At 48.0% G+C, this 18,156-nt stretch overlaps 2 protein-coding genes across 2 annotated transcripts; one reads left to right on the forward strand and one right to left on the reverse strand.

The window, feature by feature from the left end:
* The first annotated feature begins 567 nt into the window (after window positions 1-567).
* TIGD7 (tigger transposable element derived 7) lies at window positions 568-5,912 on the forward strand. Its single transcript, XM_005911907.2, is given in 3 exon segments — window positions 568-703; window positions 2,743-5,227; window positions 5,230-5,912. Coding segments are annotated over 2 exon segments (1,641 nt in total). The 5' UTR covers window positions 568-703; window positions 2,743-4,164; the 3' UTR covers window positions 5,808-5,912.
* A 3,886-nt stretch (window positions 5,913-9,798) lies between these two features.
* Window positions 9,799-16,417, reverse strand: ZNF263 (zinc finger protein 263). Its single transcript, XM_005911261.2, has 6 exons — window positions 15,731-16,417; window positions 14,700-14,880; window positions 14,183-14,256; window positions 13,795-13,921; window positions 12,255-12,371; window positions 9,799-11,771 (listed from the first exon to the last, which is right to left on the reverse strand). Exons 1-6 carry the CDS (start codon window positions 16,115-16,117, stop codon window positions 10,600-10,602), a joined length of 2,058 nt encoding a protein of 685 aa, XP_005911323.2. The 5' UTR covers window positions 16,118-16,417; the 3' UTR covers window positions 9,799-10,599.
* Window positions 16,418-18,156: the final 1,739 nt, after the last annotated feature.

Here is an 18,156-nt window from a genome sequence, read left to right on the forward strand (position 1 = left end):
AGGGGAAGCCGCTTCCAGGTTACCTCAGACAGCCTGGCTTCGTGGAAGCCGTTCCCTCTTCCCGGGGTTCAACCGCAAGCCGCCAAGCGTCTAACCGCCGCTCTGAGGAGCACAACCCCCGGCTCCACGCCACTCAGAGGCGGGTCCTGGGGCGCAGGTCTGGAACCACTTAGGCCCACCCAGCCGCTCTACCTCTTCTGCTGGCCGCCTGGCGCCAAGATCAGCACTCCAACCGGAAGTAGAAGGGACGCACTTCCGGGGAGGGGCCCTCGCAGCCCCGCTTGGGGCGCTAGCGCTGAGGTTCCGGGCGCGGCTGGGCTACCTCCTTCGGCTCAGAATTCAGCCCTGACAGCAAGAAAGGGTTACCGACCGCCGAGTGTCCAAGTCCGTCCAGCCTAGAGGGCCCAGCGCGCGACTCGACGCCCGGGTGTCGCTGTCTCTTGTCCCAGCTCTTTGAGGCTCGTGCGTCCAGGTCGTCCCTGTGTCGCGTTTGGGCTGCCGGCGGAGTCTAGTGATTAAGATTCGTCCTTGAGGGTCGCCGTCCCCTTCCGGCTTAGCGGGCAGTGTCCGAGCTGCGGTCCCGGGGCTCGTCGCATCTCCGCCAGTACAAGTCCGTTTTGTCCCGGTCAGGATCAACGGCCCCTGGGGGGGTGTGCCCGTTTCAGGGCGTGCGTACTCGCACAATTCTGTTTTTTCTTGTGAGGTAGGTTTTTCCTTGTGCAGTAGTTTCCTTTCCTAGAGCTCCTTGACAGAGAATTGAGAGCTAAGGAGTTCAAGGTCAGGTAATTCACCAATGGGAGTGTTCCAGTGGAATTTAGGGTCCTTTTTCCTATGTTATGTTTTTTCCACCAGAGCGCACTCCCCGGAGGATGGGAACCTTCTTTACTTTATTTATGTCTTATAGAGTTTCCTGGGTAATGTAGGCATTCCATAAATATGTACTGAGTCATTTATAGGAATCTGAGTATCTCAGGTTGTCCGCTTTCAATTGTCAGCCAAGTCTAGTCAAGTTTACCACGTGTAGCCCGTGTTACAGAGTCCGTAGGACGGTGCCTTTGATTCAGGAAATCTGGGGAAAGGACTGAGACAATTTAACAAATATCAGTAACACAGGTAGGAAAGAGTAACACATAAGCTGAACGCTGTGAGAGTTCCAAGGAAGTGAAAGTTGATTTGGGGATAGGGAAAAGTTACAGAAGTCCTTGAGGGATTTGCCCTGCAGCAAAGAGTGGGGCCATATTCCAGGCAGGGGGAAAGGTAAGAGCAGTCTTGAAAGCTTCAGAGATGAGCATGTAAGAAAATCTTTAGTCCTTTTTTTTTTTTAACTCAATGTAATTAGGGTATATTTAGAGTAAAAGTTAGAAAATGAGTTCTTGTACTTCTACTATGGAGCCTGGAATGGAAGTGAAGAGATGGCATTTAATAAAATAAAGTAATAAAGAGTATCATTTGAGGGTTTTTGACAGAGATTCTTCCAGGGCAGCTCATCTGGAGCTAAGTTTAAGGTGGGAACAAAAATAAGAGACCATTACCAGGTCATTATGCTATTTTTGCTTTTAGGTAGACTGGTGTTACACTCCAAGGTGTAGATCTTGATTCTTTTTGAGAGAAAAGGATTAAACAGAGGTGATAATAGTATCTGCTGGGAATTTCCTGGCGGTCCAGTGGTTAGGGCTCCTTGCGTCCACTGTTGAGGGCACGGGTACAGTCCCTGGTTGGGGAACTAAGATCCCACAAACCATGCAGCATGGGCCCCCCCCCCCAAAAAAAAAGTATCTGCCTAAGTCACTTGAATATGTTTCAAAGCAGGTTCATTTCCTTAGAATTTCAGGTTGTGACTTAGTCTCTTCAAAGTAGTTGCTGTTTCCAGTCTCTCAGAACCAGTGGGCAATAAGTCTGCCACATGTAATTCAGAGCATTGAGATCCTCATCATCTGGACCAAGCTGAACATAAAATTGGAATTTGTTAAACTGAATAAATGGAGCTCTGCCAGCTGTGCCCCTGAGTGTCACTGGCAGGCCTGATTCATAACATGGGTAGGGAGCTGGTTACTGAACACAGGGAGAAGAAAGTGGGAAAAGAGACCCTCTGAAAGGAAGAAGAGGAAAGAAGTCACAAAATGCTGAATTGTGAATGAGGGCCCCTGATGACTGTTGTTTGAATGTTAAGGATAAGGGCCACAGTTCCTTATTCTTGCTGAGGAAGACACTGAAGTCCCCTGAAAATCTTTCCTTTTGATTTCACCTTTCTCTGCCTGAGCACAGTTTGAGAAATGATGAATGTACAGCTGGAAAACAATGAAAGCATGCAGTTTATTCTGAGACATCATACAACTGCCATAGCAGGCTGAATGTTTTTGCTGGGTGACTGGCTGGGTTTAATGGTGCTGCTGTTGGCTAACAAACACTCTTTCCTTTTTTGGTTTATAATAGTAATCGCCTTAGTTAGAGCTGCCTTTTTTTAGAAGGTTGCTTGAGCTTAGCCTGTCATTGGCTTCACACCCTATTCATTTTTGTATTCTTTCTTGAGCCTTAGTACTCTGTAAAGCAGTTGACGTTTCTTGCAACAAATGTTAGAGGAAAACTAATGGTCTGGGTTCTTCTAGGTGAGAGGCTTTTGAGAATCCTGTGTAGTCAAGAAATGAATGAAAGTCAGTCAGGCTTTGCCCTAAAAGAGAAGAAAAATAACTGAAATACCAATTATTTTTCTCATTTCTCTGACATACTTTTCTTTCTTCATAGCACCTGGAATGGATAAAAGTGGCAGTTTTGTTACTTCCCATGAGGTTATGTATCTGGAAGGAGAACCATGAAATTAACCTAGAGTAGGACATTTCTAAAGACATGGAATGAATGGCTTTGGGCAACACCAGGAGGACTTAAAAGGAATATTTGAGGGTGCAGAGCTATAGAAGAGTTTGCCAACAGAAGGATTTATGGGAAACAGAGATAAGAATCATCAATAGAGAAACCGTTTAAATTTCTTCAAGCCGTGGAAAAACTGAGTCTTGGGTCAAATTAAGTAAAATCTATGCTGAAGAGAAGTCAAATAAAATCTCAAATGGAGAAAATGTGTTACTGAACACTCAATGTAAATTTAGGAAAACAATCTCAAGGACAAATCTTTTACTTTTTTTACTATTGTAAAATTTTTATAAAACTTTTGGGCTCATCTCTAAGAATTGCCATGATGCTGAAACTTGATAATATCCCAAATATGGAAGAATTTGTTATAAATAACACTTGAAAATACACAAAATGTACACAAGGAAGAATATCTGAGAGTGGAAAAGTGCCAATAACATACATTATTTGTAAACTTAACAGATTACCTTGGTAAACATAAGACACACTCAAGTTAAAGCTTAGTATTTGGGAATGCTGTATTGAATGCAGTAAAAGTTGGATTTCATTCATATGGACAAAAACTTTCTTCTTTGCCTAAAGATAGTATACTACTGTTCCTGAATTCCAACTCTCCAGACATCTCACTGTCAGGATGGCTTTAAGTCTTTATCCAGGTGGACGGACTGCTGCCCAGTGACCACTACAGGCAGAGCAATATGATTACTGCTTTCCTTTCTGGCAGTGAGGAAAATCAGCTTGTTTCAGGAGAGGAGAAGCCACACTGCATCTGTTACACAATATTATTCTGTCCTTGCCTTTCAGGCTTTCATACTTCCTTCTGAAGCACTACTTTTTATTGAGATTTATCTTATTTATCTTAAGTCTGTTCTTGTGAGCAGACCTTTTTTCTCACCTTTTTTCTTCCTTTTGTGTCTTTTCCTATATTCAGTTAGGGAGAGTATGCAGGTATTCCTGTTATTCCTGACTGGTGCTACTGTAAAGAGAGAGGAGGAGAACAAGCAGCATTCAGAAGCAGGGTTCTGAAGATTGATCACCCATGTCTTGCAGTAGCAACAGCTAGACAGGACCTTGGCAGTGGTAACTCTGAGTTCAGACCTTTACCTCTAGACCAGCACTACATGAGCCTTTATCCCTTTTAGGGATATGTGTACCCTTTAGTACAAATGCCTGTGCCTTCTGAAAGTTTGTGCTAGTTTTTGGAGGGGATGGGTTTTTTTTTAATTTGTATTTTTTTTTTCTAATTAAGTAAGGCTTCTTTCTTTTTACCTCTATTGATTGTTTGAAACCAAATTCAGTATGAATAAGAGAGGGAAATATACAACACTGAATTTGGAGGAGAAAATGAGGGTTCTAAGTAGGATTGAAGCTGGAAGATCTCTTAAAAGTGTAATGGATGAATTTGGAATCAGTAAGTCAACATTTTATGACATTAAAAAGAATAAGAAATTGATTTTGGACTTTGTACTGAAGCAGGATGTGCCATTAATAGGGGCTGAGAAGAGAAAGAGGACAACAGGAGCCAAATATGGCGACGTGGACGATGCTGTCTACATGTGGTACCAACAGAAACGCTTCGCTGGTGTCCCTGTGAGAGGTGTGGAGCTTCAAGCTGCTGCCGAGAGATTCGCACAGTGTTTTGGGAGAACAGACTTCAAAGCTAGCACTGGTTGGCTTTTTAGGTTTCAAAATAGGCATGCAATTGGGAACCGAAAAGTATGTGCGGAACAAGTCCTAAGTTCAGCTTCAGAAAATGTTGAGTCATTTCGACAAAAACTGTCCATGCTTATCAAAGAAGAGAAGTTGTGTCTTGCTCAGCTGTACAATGAGGATGAGACTGACCTCTTTTGGAAGTCAATGCCAGAAAATACTCAGGCAAGCAGAAAAGATATTTGCCTGCCAGGGAGGAAAATAAACAAAGAACAATTGTCTGCTCTTTTATGTGCAAACACAGATGGTACTCATAAGTTGAAGTCAATCACTATTGGAAAATCAAAGCTGCCCAAAAGTGTAAAAGAGGACACATGTACATTACCTGTGATATACAAACCTAGTAAAGATGTTTGGTTCACCAGAGAATTGTTCTCAGAATGGTTTTTTCAAAACTTTGTTCCTGAGGTCAAGCACTTCCAACTTAATGTCCTAAGATTCCAAGAGGAGGATGTCAGGGCCTTGTTACTTCTGGACAGTTCTCCAGTTCACCCTTCTACTGAATTACTAACCAGTGAGGATGGTCGAATAAAATGCATATTCTTTCCCCATAACACTTCAACCCTAATTCAACCAATGAATCAAGGTGTGATCTTGAGCTGCAAACGACTTTACTGGTGGAAGCAACTTGAGGAAAGTCTTGTAATTTTTGAAGTGATGATGAACAAGAAAAAGGAGAAAAATTAGTTTCCAAGATTAAAATCTACAACCTAAAAAGAGCAGTTTTTAACTGGGCAAAGAGTTGGGATGAAGTAAAGCAAATAATGATAGCAAATGCATGAGAAAATCTTCTTTACAAAAAGGAACATGAATATGATCTTCAAGGCTTAGAAGATGGGGATTATAGAGAAATTCTTGAGACATGTAGGGAGTTGGAAACCAAGCTGGATGACAATAGGGTATGGTTCAATGTGGGTGAAGAAGAAAAGGGTAGCACCCCAGAAACAAAAGGTGGAATTATAAAGAAAGTTGTTCAAAAAGGAGCTGAAGAGGAAGCTGATGAATTTAAGTTATCAGCTGTAGGAAAGAGTTTGGACTACCTACTTGACTTTGTCGATGTCACACCTGAGTTTCAAAGGTTCCATTTTACACTGAAAGAGATGCAACAAGAAATAATCAAGAAACAGTTCCAGAACAGGATCCATTCTAGAATTGGTAGGTTTTTGAAACCGAGGCCTCATAATATTAAGTATTCCTTCAGTATGCCTTCAACTTCTGGTTGTAATAATTAGATGTTGTGTTTAAAGATTTCTGCAATTTTGTGATGATACATGAACTAGACCTGTTGTGGATTGTCATTGTTTTTATCAACTGACCTCACTTTGCATAGCAATGCCCATTTATATTGTTTATAAAATAAACAATTTGAAAGGAATAAATTTGGGTTTTTTTATGTATAAATATGTTATTTAATCCATTTTTTTTCTACTTAAGGCAAAGGCTTTAAATAAGGAATTACTGTCCCAGATTATGGGTGGAATGGATGTGAGGAAAGCATTAAAATCTAAATATATTCACAGCATATAACAAAGCAGCTATGTTTATGCTGACTAGTTATTTAAGGTAAGGACAGATTTTTCAATGTAATGGTGTGACACACTGCTCTTGTAAATGGGTTACCACCTACTTAGTGTTTGTTTTTCTCTTATTGTGGAAGTAACATGCCAATTATAAAAGACAACATAAAAAAGATAAAAGCACTCAAATTTTATTGACTAATGATGGACTCTCAACACTTTGGTATATTGCATGTATCTTTAAAATAGGTAAGTTACATTGTAAATACAGTTTTATATCATTAACATTTTTGTTATTTACAAATTAGCATTTGTTGAGACATCTTTCAATCCCTAGGGTAGAATGGATGGTGGAAGAAGTTGAGGGGGAATGTCAGATGAGCATACTGGATAGCTCTCAAGTTCATGGCATTAACATCCATTTTTACCCCAGTGTTCATAACGTCTCAGAATATATGACCTGCAGTCATATTCTTTTCAAAAGTATTCATTGGGGGAGTTCCGTGGTGGCCTAGTGGTTAGCATTCCAGACTTTCACTGCCACGGCCCAGGTTCAATCCCTGGTCACCATTTGAGACCCCACAAATCCTGCGAATAGCAATCCCTCCCCCAAAAAACAGTATTCATTGATTTTGCAAATTTCACGTTGTTGTGCTGAGTATTTAGGAATAGGAACAAGCCACAGTTGGGTGTGTGAGAGCCAAAATGAGTTCACAGAGGGCTTTATGTGTGCTTGGATAATAGGGAACGGGCAAGTGTGACTTCTGAGCTGGCCTTTGAAGTGTGGGGGAAGCAGGGGAAAAGGCAGTCTAGGCAAAGGGGAAGTGAGCACAGGCTCTCTGGTGTCAGAATGTATGTCCCTGGGAAGCGTCGAGGTCCCTGGATGGTTGCCGTAGGGGCGACTAGTGGAGACCGGAGCAAAGACAAACCAGGGACAGATTTTCAGTGCCCCTGGAGGTCATCCGAAGACTTCGGCCTGGATCCACGTGAAGTCCTGTAGGCGCTGCATCCTGAAGGTCTGACCTCAGCTCTACTTCCTCCTTACTGCTCCTTTCCTAGTCCAGGGTGCATCCACTCTGCACCTGTCTCCTTGGTCTCCTCTGCCATCAGTTCCCCATCCTGTGGCCAGAGACAGCGAACTAAAAATTGAAGAGGTGCTCCCAGTGGGCCGTGGGCCCCTAGGCCCACCCTTCCCCGCCCGAGACCTGCCCACCCGTACCAGCTCGCCTCCTGCTGGACCACGAGGGAGGGTCGGACTGCGGGTGAGCGCGCGCACCTGCGGACCGGACCGGGAAGCTTAGAGTGTAGTCGCGCCGCCAGGAACTTCTCGCGGTGGAAGGAGGGGAAAACTGTGCTGCTCGGCCGTCCTGGCCCTGCGCCAGGAGTCGGAGCCGAAGACTGGGCGAGGTCCGGGGAGGCCCGGGCCGGGCCTGCGCGGAGGGCGGGCCTGAGGATGGGCGCAGCCGGCAAGGCCCTGGAGGGCCCGCGAGCGGGGCGCGGCAGGTGCGGGCTGCCTGCGCAAGGCGGCCCCAGGCCCTCGCGGAGGGGGAAAGGTTTGCTGAAAGGCGGCCGTCGAGCACCCCCCGCCCCCAACACACACACCCTAGTCCTTGCTCCTCCCGGGCCGGCTCGGGAGCCATCCTCGAAGGGACCAGCTGGTGGGGCTCACAAGGTCCTAGGCGCGCTGCGCCCACTCCCAGATGCCGCCAGAAGCTAAGCTGTGGGACCCGCAGCCTCGTTTTTTTGCCTAAACCTGAGAAAGGACTGACGTTTTGGCTTCTGGAAATCTTCCTGAAGACGAGAGCTCCTCAGAGAAACCCAGCCTCCTCGCTTTGTTCCGGTGGCTGTGGCAGGGTTCCCAGACTTAACCTGGACTCCCTCCCAAGAGAATGGGAAACAGCCTCAAGAGAAGCTTCACCCTCTGATGGATTTAGAACGTTCTAAATCCTTCACCCAGGATTTAGAACGTTTTCCTGCCTAGAGGGGAAGTTGGGGTGGAGAGGCAGACAGTTTCCTCTTTAGGTCCTAAACACATCCTGGTGTGCGTGCATACGGTGTGTGCAGCGTGCACGGTGTGTGCAGCGTGCACAGTCGCGTCGACTGTGAGACTCCATGGACTGTAACCTGCCAGCCCCAGCCGTCTCTGGAATTTTCCAGGCATAAATACTGGAGTGGGTTACCATTGCCTACATTTCAGAAACTTAGCATTTTCTCTTCTCATCCTTTCCACCTGGGGAAATCTCACTATCTCCCTGAAGCAGGTTTGGATCCTGGTGAGCCATCAGTTTTGGTTTCTTAACACAGAAGTTTCTGGGATGCTCAAAGTGTTTCAGTGATGAATTAAGGACATTCACTTGTTTGTCAGAGATGGTGTGGGGGGTGGGGGTAGGCCTGAGTCATTTTTCATTAACCATTTTGTTGTTGAATTCCCCTGGACCATTCCGTCTCCTAACTGCACTAAAACGTGTTAAGTTCTTTCATAAATGGGGTAAAAACTCAGTGACTGCTGATGGCTCTCCCTGGAAATAAAAACTAAGCGACTTAGTGCTGTTTTATCACTCTGTCTTGTCTCTGGTGTTATGGGGCTTTATCCCCTTTGTCGGGCCTGATGCTTCTAGATGGCCTCTGCCAGGCTTTTTCACATTGCTTATGCGTGGTACCAGGAGACTTTCTGCTGGTTTCAGGCACTACTTTTGCTACAAGGGTATGAGACTGTTGCTCAGGGCCAGTCCACATCTCTCAAGCCTCCTTTGTACCCATCTGGACTGCGGGGGCAGGGGTCTTTATTGCCCCCAGTGTTAGTTTCTTTTTGACAAAACAGCCAGCTGGAATCTCTTCTAGTTTCTTTCCCAAGAAGACTAGTGGGGTAAAAGTAGGAGTAACGTAAAAAGTATATATACTTAACCTTCCCTTGCAATGCCTTCATGGGACCCTACTGTAAGGACCTCTGACCTGCTTTTTCAAATATGACTACAAGAAAAAACAAAATACAAATATGACTACAAAGTCATCAATCCTGCCTGTAACAGTAGACTGCTGCTGCTGCTAAGTCGCTTCAGTCGTGTCTGACTCTGTGCAACCCCATAGACGGCAGCCCACCAGGCTCCCCCGTCCCTGAGATTCTCCAGGCAAGAACACTGGAGTGGGTTGCCATTTCCTTCTCCAATGCATGAAAGTGAAAAGTGGAAGTGAAGTCACTCAGTCGTGTCCGATTCTTAGCGACCCCATGGACTGCGCCCATGCGATCTTCCAGGCAAGAGTACTGGAGTGGATTGTCATTGCCTTCTCCAAAGTCTGTCTCCACTCGTGGGCAATAACTCAGTCATACCAGGACCATTTTTTCCTGGCAACCATTTCCTAGACCAAAATAACTTGTTTTTGAAGAGCCAGATCTTTACTTTGCAAGAAAGCAAACATTCTAAACAATCAAAAGGCATGTTCACTGCTGTGAACACACACACAAAATTTAGAGGACACCTTTATGACATCACCCAAAGCAGCCACTGGGCTTGACCCTTGTTTCCACATAGCGACCTCAGCCTGGAGCCAGCCAGGGCCACACCTCCCTCCCTCCGCTTGCCGTCACCTTTTTCAGAACCTTCCTTAGCAATAAGACCAGAAAGAGAAAGCAGGTCCTCCTCCCAAAGTGGACAAAGACAGATCAACGTGGCGGACAAGACAAAGGCCCTCAATGATGAGTCACAAGTTCATGTTTCCTGAAGATATTTATTAACATCCAACCATATTTTCGACAAGGGTGGGCATGATTCCTAACTTCCCCAGGATTCATGTTTTCGAAGTCTCCCAGGGAACCCATCTTCCGTGAACCTTCTGAAGACTCGATCTCTGCAAAGGGTAAACTAATTCAGACTTATATAGTTTCCTCTGCCTATTTCCGGGCAGACCTGCAAATTCTGTCTTACTATTTCCCTTAGGTCTCTTGTTCCTTTTTGTTTGAGGTGACAATTACATTAGGACCTGCCAGTGACCAATATGGTCAGGCCATTGACGGTGGGTGCCCGGGACTGCCTATGCACTTCCCAGCCAGGCCTTCAGAAGAGCTGCAACTCACCACCAGTATTTTGGTGCCTCCTGCTTTCCCAGGAAACCTGATTGCTCTTCTTTGCTCTCAAGGGCCTCAGGAGCCCAAATATTCCTGATGAATGTCCCAAGTGAGGAAGTCTGTGGATTCCGGACACAGGACAGAATAAGGCACCCACATCACAAGCTGGCTAAATATGATGAGGGGGATAGTGTCCTAGGACAGGAAGTACTTCACAGAATTCCATCCTGAGTGGGTCGCCTCAAAGACTTGCTATTCTCACTAATTCCAACAGAATTCCTTTTCAGTTTTATGCTAATCCTTTGCTGCTTCTGTACTTCCCTCAGAAGGACCCTGCCCTGCAGGGGCAGGGTAATTACTCGATGGGTAAGGAATATGACCTCTGAAAAACAGGCCCCTCTGAACAGGCCACCTTAACTGGGCCCAAAAGAAATCCCATTGTTTCTATCCAGTGTGAGTTCTCTGATGACTCGTAAGGCGTGAACTCCGGGAAAAGCTTTCTCCACATTCAGGACATTTATAAGGTTTCTCTCCCGTGTGGGTTCTCAGATGACGAATCCGATTGGAGCTGTGAGAGAAACTGTCCCCACATTCGTGACAGGTATAGGGTTTCTCTCCCGTGTGAATTCTCTGGTGCCTGATTAAGTTGGATCTATGAGAAAAGCTTTCCCCACAGAGGTTACATTTATATGGTTTCTCTCCTGTGTGTGTTCTCTGGTGTCTGGTGAGGTGCATGCCCTGCCGGAAGCTTTTCCCACAAGTCAAACACTGGAAGAGTTTCTTCTCCGCTTTGGGGCGGGTCCCGGGGTTTGTAAGAAAGAGCGTGCTGTCCCTCACTGCTTCCCCACACTCAGAGAAGGGGTACAGCCTCTCTTTCTCATGAGTTCTTTCATGAATAACAAGGTGTGAACTGCGAGAGAAACTTTTCCCACACTCAGCACACTTATAAGGTCTCTCTCCCGTGTGAATTCTCTGGTGCCTGAGGAGGTTGGAACTGTGAGCGAAGATCTCCCCGCACTCAGGGCACTTGTAGGGCTTTTCGCCTGTGTGCGTTCTCTGGTGCCTGTGGAGGTTGGAGTTGCAAGAGAAGCTCTTTCCACACACATTACACTGATAGGGCTTCTCACCTGTGTGGGTTCGCTGGTGGCGAGTCAGGTGGGTATTCTGACTGAAGCTTTTTCCACACTCGAGACACTTATGGGCTTCCTCTCCCAGGTGCGCTCTGTGTAGTGATAAAAAGTGTGGATTCCCACCAAAGATTTCAGCGCACTCCACACCCATGCACAGTCTTTCTGCTGCATGTATTCTCTGGTGCCTAATCAGGTTCGAGTTGTTAGAGAAATTTTTGCCACACAAGGGACATAAGTGGAGCTTCTTCGGCTGCAGTTCCGTTGGTCGTCCCAGTTTTTTGCAACTTGTGGCCCCCACTAAGGACTGCTCCATTCGATCCTCTGTGGGAGGCTCCCAAAGCTTTTCTGCCCTGTCCCGAGGCCTTCCCTGCTCAGGACTCCAGGGCACCTCCCCTCTGGCCTGGCCAGGCAGCAGCGCCTGACAGTGGATGCTCTCAGGAGAAGGAGACTGAGCACACTCTTCCTGGTTCTCAAATTTCTCTTCCCCTGGAAGAGCAAGAGAAATCAAACCCCCATGTTATGTCTATGCAGGAGAAAAGGAAATCCCATGCGTGATACTGCCTGTAGGTCAGGAATCCAGAAGGCCTCGCTCTCCCTCGGTTTCCCATCTTTCCCATTTTGGTAACTCACTCTAGACAGGCAGCCATATGAGGCGTGGGGACATCACTCAGGAATGAGAGCTCAAACCAGCCTTGACTTCCCTTGTGGGGGCCCTGACCTCCCTCTCCAACTGAGCCCCTAGCTTCTGTCCTTCGGGAAAGTAAGGGTTGGAGCAAGACTGGGACAAAAGTGGGCAGGTGAGCCCAGGAATGAATGCCTTCTTACACTCTGCACCCTGGGAACCTCGCCTGCCATCACTGGGATGGAAGTGGGCAGTGGGGACAGGCTAGCCTTACACCAAGACCCTCAAATACCTTATTCCCAACAACCGGAGACTAGCTGGGCAGGCTGCTCAGCTGCTTTCCTTACCTGGAGCTGGGGTCCTGGAGCTCAGACCTTCCTTGCAAGTCTGGACACTGGGGTGCCAGGGCTTTCCTCCATGTTCCACCTGGGTGCTCAGGGCCTCCTGACTGGGAACCTGAGACTCTGACCACAATGAAAGAAAAGGATTTCTATGTCACCACTTTCCTCAACCAGACAAGAGAAACAAAGACAGTCTTGCTCCCTGTCTTCAGTGGATGGATACGGAAGGTGCAGTAAGTCTGACAGCAACTACTTGGAACATAAACTATTCCCACTGTTACCTCCAGAGAAAGAAATTAGATGAGGGAGACTATGGCTTTTTTCTTCTTACACTTGTGTGGTAGTTGGGACTTTTTGCAATGACAGTGTAAAACTTTTGTAATTAAAACAACACTCAAATGCACATGGTCAGAGTGGTCAGTTCCTTGAGGAATCAAAGTTTAATACTGTGAAAAAGCCTTGACCCTTATGAAACTAAGTTGGGACAATTCCAAAAGGAAAAAATGTAATATGATGGACAATCAGAAAAGGACCTGGGACTCTGAGATTAAAACCCTAAAGAGCCATCCTGTGTTATGCTCACTCCAACTCCATCAAACATGGACTTTTTTTAAAAAGGTTAGTCCCAAGAACTCGTGATCTGAACTCTTCTTATTTAGCACTCACTGAAAGAACTGTGCTCAACTTAGGGTGCCAAGCCACAGCACAATGACAGAGACCCTGGAGAAGGCCCCCGTGCAGGCAACCAAACTTCTTTTCTACCAGGTATGTATCAAGATAGCTACAATGGTAACATACACAGTCCTGTTTTTTGTTTTTAAGATTCCTTCAAGTTTTTATTATGAGAATTTCTATACATGCAGAAAAGATGAAGGAATTATACAATACCCACACACTCTCCACTTAATCCAACAATCAGTTTTTGGCCCTGTTTTACAGACCTCATTTTTAATCTCTGCATAATAGTTCAACATGAATGAAGATGCACCTTAATTTATGTTTAAATTACTTATACCCGTTTTGAATATGTATCATTTCCAAATTTCTACAAAGCTTTCCCCCTTCCTCAGTTTTCAAGGACTGGGACAGTCACTAAGCTAGAATGTTGATGCCAGTGCCCTGAAACCTGTGTTTCTGGGGAAGAGCCCAGAAATACTAATGGAGCACAGAAAACATAAGTGAGGTAGGAAGAATAAGCATTTTACAATTGCAAGGCATCAGGAACTTGGAGCCCCACAGTATTCTGTGGGTGATGCGTGGGAAGTGGGGACGGGGGTGGTGGTGAGCATCACTGGATTTGACTTGTTCTGCCCTGGTAAGTTCATAATGGCTCGGACTCCCTGCCCTCATCTCTGGCAGCTGGGGCCCTTAAGTATGCCAACTATGGCATTTGACAAATATTTAACTGATCTTAGTTCAAGGGACTTTAGGCAAAAGCAGGTCTCCTGGCCAAACTCAGAACTTGACACACAGGAGGCAAGTGGCTAAGGGACAGGACCCTGGTCAGAAATGGCTCAGTCTTCATCCTTGGAAAAGAAGTCCTTACCCAGTGAGTCCACATTCTCATAACTCTCCTGCACCGTGTCCCGGGAGAGGGCCCTCTTACTAGGATGCTGACGCCCCCACTCCTCCTGGGAGATGTACATAGCCACGTCCTCTAAGCTCTCAGGCAACTGAAATAGCACAAGATCACCTTTAGGCCCTAAGGCACCAAGAACAATTCAAGCAGAGTCACAGGTTAAAGGGCAAAACCCAGGGGTGCCCAGGACTCCTTTCATGGGGAAGAAGGTGTTAGGCCTACAAGTGAAGTGTGGAGGAGACAAACAAAGAAGGTGGGGAGGTGCATGTGGTGAGGTGGTAAGGATCCTAAGTGGCAAAAGGACCCCACCCCCACAAGAACAACTAGGGGGAGACAATGAGAACTTCCACATCACCTGGGGCCCAGTCAGCTCCTTGTCTTCCATGTTTCCTTCGGGAGGAAAGAGAGAAAGCCAGGGAGCAGATAATGCTGAAGGTGACAGAAATGATGGTGAGAATGGCATTCTTAAATCTTGGCAACCCAAGGATTATCACAACACAGTGTCCACTGTGCCCTGACACCCAGACTCTGCTAGGAGGACCCAACACTGAACAGAAAGCAACGGAGGGATAATAAGGTGACACCCAAAACAACGGAGTACCAGCAGTCTTTCCTGCTGGCCCAAGCACTCAAGCCCTCATTCACTGAGCTCTAAAAGTCTCTCTTCTGCATACAAAAAGACTTCCTAAGAGATCCCCCTCCCTTCACCCACCCCAAGAGGAATCCAAACCACTTCTAGATCTTTTACTCATATCTGGGGACCCTCAGGTCAGAAACGCTCCCTCCTTGGCAGTGAGGCTGCATCCTGCCAGTGTCAGGGGCAACCCCAAAGCCCCTCCTCCCTCCCGCTTGCCCAGATAACTGTTCCTCACCCCTCTCCTTTACAGTCTGAGGGTCCCTTTTGGGGCCGGGGCCTAGCAGCTCCTGCAGCCTGCGGCCAGGGCTTCGCTCAGTCTCCATGGGCTCCAGCTTGAAGCTCGGTGACTCTTGTGCTGTTTCCAGAGGCAAAGGCTCCTCCAAAAGCATTTCTGTTCCCCGCCCACGGTTTGTGACCTGGGAACCAACCCACATCACTCATCATCACAACAGGGCCCAAAAGGAAGGGACATTAATACAGAATTCTGAGGGCAAGCCTTCAACAGAGAACGACTGGCGTACCCTTTAGACCTAGCGAGAGAAGGAGTTACACTAAAACCAAACTTTTCTGATCCTGTGTACACCTGAGAAAATGTGTGTGAGGGGTGGGGTTCAGGGGGATTTCACTCCCAGGGCACACCTTCCCCACTCAGCTCCTGATCCACCTCACTCCCTCTCACTTTCACCCACCTCTTCTAGATGCATCCACTCCTCACTACTGGATAAGGTAAATCTGGGTGGCCCTGGGGCATATGGCCTCAGAGCTTCAGTTGCAAACTTTTTAAATTCCACTATTAACTGCCACCCAGCTTTGTAGAGATTAGACTGCAGACTGTAATGTAACAATAGCTAACAGCTATTAAGCACCAACTCTAAGCCAAACGCGTGATCAAACTACATACTGCTCTCTAATTCTCAAAACAACCTTAAAGAGGTATTTTAACATTCTTATTTTACCAGCGGCAAATCTGAGGCCGGAAGAAATTAAGTAACTTGCCCAAAGTCCCAAAGCTAGTGTGAAGGAGAGGGAGGATCTGAACCTGGCAAGCTAACTCCTGGGCTCACTCTAATGCGGAGACACTGCTCCAGGTGGAAACAGGGCACTCTTCACTGTCTGTCAACTTGGGGCAAATCTGGAGAATGAAAGTTCCTCACTAATCTACAAAAAGTCTTCTTGCCCATATAAGATCTACTCAGAGCAACCAAGTAAACTCGTATGGGCAACTGGGGCCAAACAAACCGCATATAAAACAGCTCTTTATCTTACCTTCTGTCTCAGTCTCCCAAGTTCTTTCTGCATATCCTCAACGAGAGTCACCGCTTCCTCGCCGCTCTCTGGGTGCAGCTCCTGCACCCTGCTCTGGATCTCCTGGGGCAGGATGGTCAGGAACTGCTCCAACACCAACAGCTCCAAGATCTGCTCCTTGGTGCGCATCTCCGGCTGGAGCCACCCGTGGCAAAGCTCCTGGAGCCGGCTGAGGGCTTCCCGGGGCCCAGCGGCCTCTTGAAAGCGGAACCGTCTGAAGCGCAGGTGAGAGGCCTCCGGGCTGGGACCTGGGTCTGGCTGGGGCAGCTCCTGGCTCCAGGCGCTGTCCTCCTCCAGTTTTACTATCAGGAGCCCTTCCCGGTCCTGGAAGCCGGGACCCGACGCCATCTTCAGGCCCCCAGACCGCCTTGGCCGCGAAACCAGCTGCGCACGCCAAAGACGCCCCTGGCCCAGCGCAAGGATGGCTGGAGTCCGCAACAGCCAGGTGGCCCGGGGCTCCAAACCCTGGCCGAGAAAGCTGGCTCCAAACCTAGCGCAAACGGCTCCTGCGCCTCAGCCTCAGTTGCTCGCGGGCGCCGCCGCACCGCCCCTTGGCCCGCCCCCGCCAAGACCGCCCTAGAACAGGACCTGAGCTCCACGCCTTTCACCTCACAGGACTCCGCGCTCCGCACCCACGCCGGAAGTCTCAACGCGCGTTAGGCGTCAACAACCAATCGGAACTGCTCAGGACCAACTTCCGGATTACGTTCTGAGAACTCTAGCGCCCATTGGGTCAGGTTTCGCCACACACTTACCGCTGACCAATCAGAAGAAAATATTTGCCTGTGGGGGCGGGACGAAGGGGGGGCCAATTGGGGTACGGAGACTGGACCGTCGCGCGAGCCCGAGATCCCAGAAACCTTAGGGGCGAGATCGCTAGGTCGGTTAGTGGAAATTAAGCTTATATCGGGTGCGACGGGTAGACCAGCGGGGTACGGGGGTCAGAATTCCTCGGAAAGCTTAAGTGCAGACCTCCGAGTCACGCGAGACCCCTTGCTTTTGAGTGTCGGGGTGGGCCCGAAAATCTAACTGTGGAGAAATTCTTCCCCCACAGACAAGTTTTGAGAATCAGTGCCCTGGTCAAAACGGATTTCAAGGCGGCCCTCACCCGCTAACTTAAGGGAGCTGCAGGAGAGGGCTCACCTGCCCAGGAAGCCTCGGGGGCCAATTGAGCCACGGTTCACTCGACCACTCGCTCGGTGCTTGGGAGATGCGGGGAAGAGTGGCCCCGACCAGGTCAGCGCTGCCGCAGAGCTCTCAGGGAGACGCCGTCGACGGGGCGGCGGGGCCCGCGCCTGCGCCCTGGAGGTGCTGGCGCTCTGGATCCCGGCGCGGGCGCAGTCGAGGGGAGTGTTCTTGTGTCCCGTGGCGCTCTCCTGTCAGTCCAGGGTCCCACCGCTGGCGGCTGGACGTTCCTCAGGGCCAGTCGGGACCCAGCCTGCAGGGCTTCTCATTTTAAACTTGTCGGGGGCGCGCCTGTTTCATTGTCCAGCCCTGCGGGGCCAGGTCGTTGTTCACCTCCCTTGTAGGTCCACCGTGAATTTTCACAGTGAGAGGTGAAAAGAAGGTTGATTTCTTGGCCGGTGCAGTCCAGGCTTTGTGCTGCTGAGGGGAGGGCTGCCCAGCAGTGACGCAGGTGTCCACGGCCCAGACCGGCTCAGCTAGTCCATTGCCTCCAGCGAGGGTTGTTAGTCTTGTGGTCTCAGTCGATTAAAGGGTCGTGGGGTTGAATCGTGAAAAACAGTAATCGTTTATTGAGCCCCTGCTGACATGCATCTGGATGCTCATGGCACACAAAATTGTAGGAACTAGACACTATTATTATCATCCCCATGTACAGTGTCAGTTAAGTCACTTGCCCAGAATCACACTTTAGTCTGTCGTTAAAGTTCAGGCTGCCGTGACCGGAAAGGGGGTGTGGGGACGGAGAGGGGCAACTTTCAACGACAGGATGGAAAAAGCCAGAGAATTTGGCTTTTTGTTGTTCCACTCCAGAGAAGAGGTCCACAAGCCGCTGTGGCAGATGCAGACCCAGAGGCCTCCTGGCGCACAGGCTGGTATGTGTCCCTTTCAGAATCAGAGTCCTCTAAGACTTCTTCCTCTCGTGTCTTAACATTCACATTTCAGGAGACAATAGATTCTAACCTAAAAACCACTTCTCTGGCATTTACTCTGTCATCTCAGACAAGTTATTCAGTCTCGTTGGGGGTGTGTGCTCAGTCCCTAAGTGGTGTCTGACTCTGCAGCCTCATGGACTGTAGTCCGCCAGGCTCCTCTGTCCATGGGATTCTCCAAAACAAGAATACTGGAGTGGGCTGCCATGTCTTATTTAATCTCATTAAGCCTCAAATCTCAGTTCCTTCATCTGTTTTGAGGGAATAATACTA

Source organism: Bos mutus, chromosome 25 (genome assembly GCF_027580195.1).
Source record: "Bos mutus isolate GX-2022 chromosome 25, NWIPB_WYAK_1.1, whole genome shotgun sequence".
NCBI classification, from domain to species: domain Eukaryota; kingdom Metazoa; phylum Chordata; class Mammalia; order Artiodactyla; family Bovidae; genus Bos; species Bos mutus.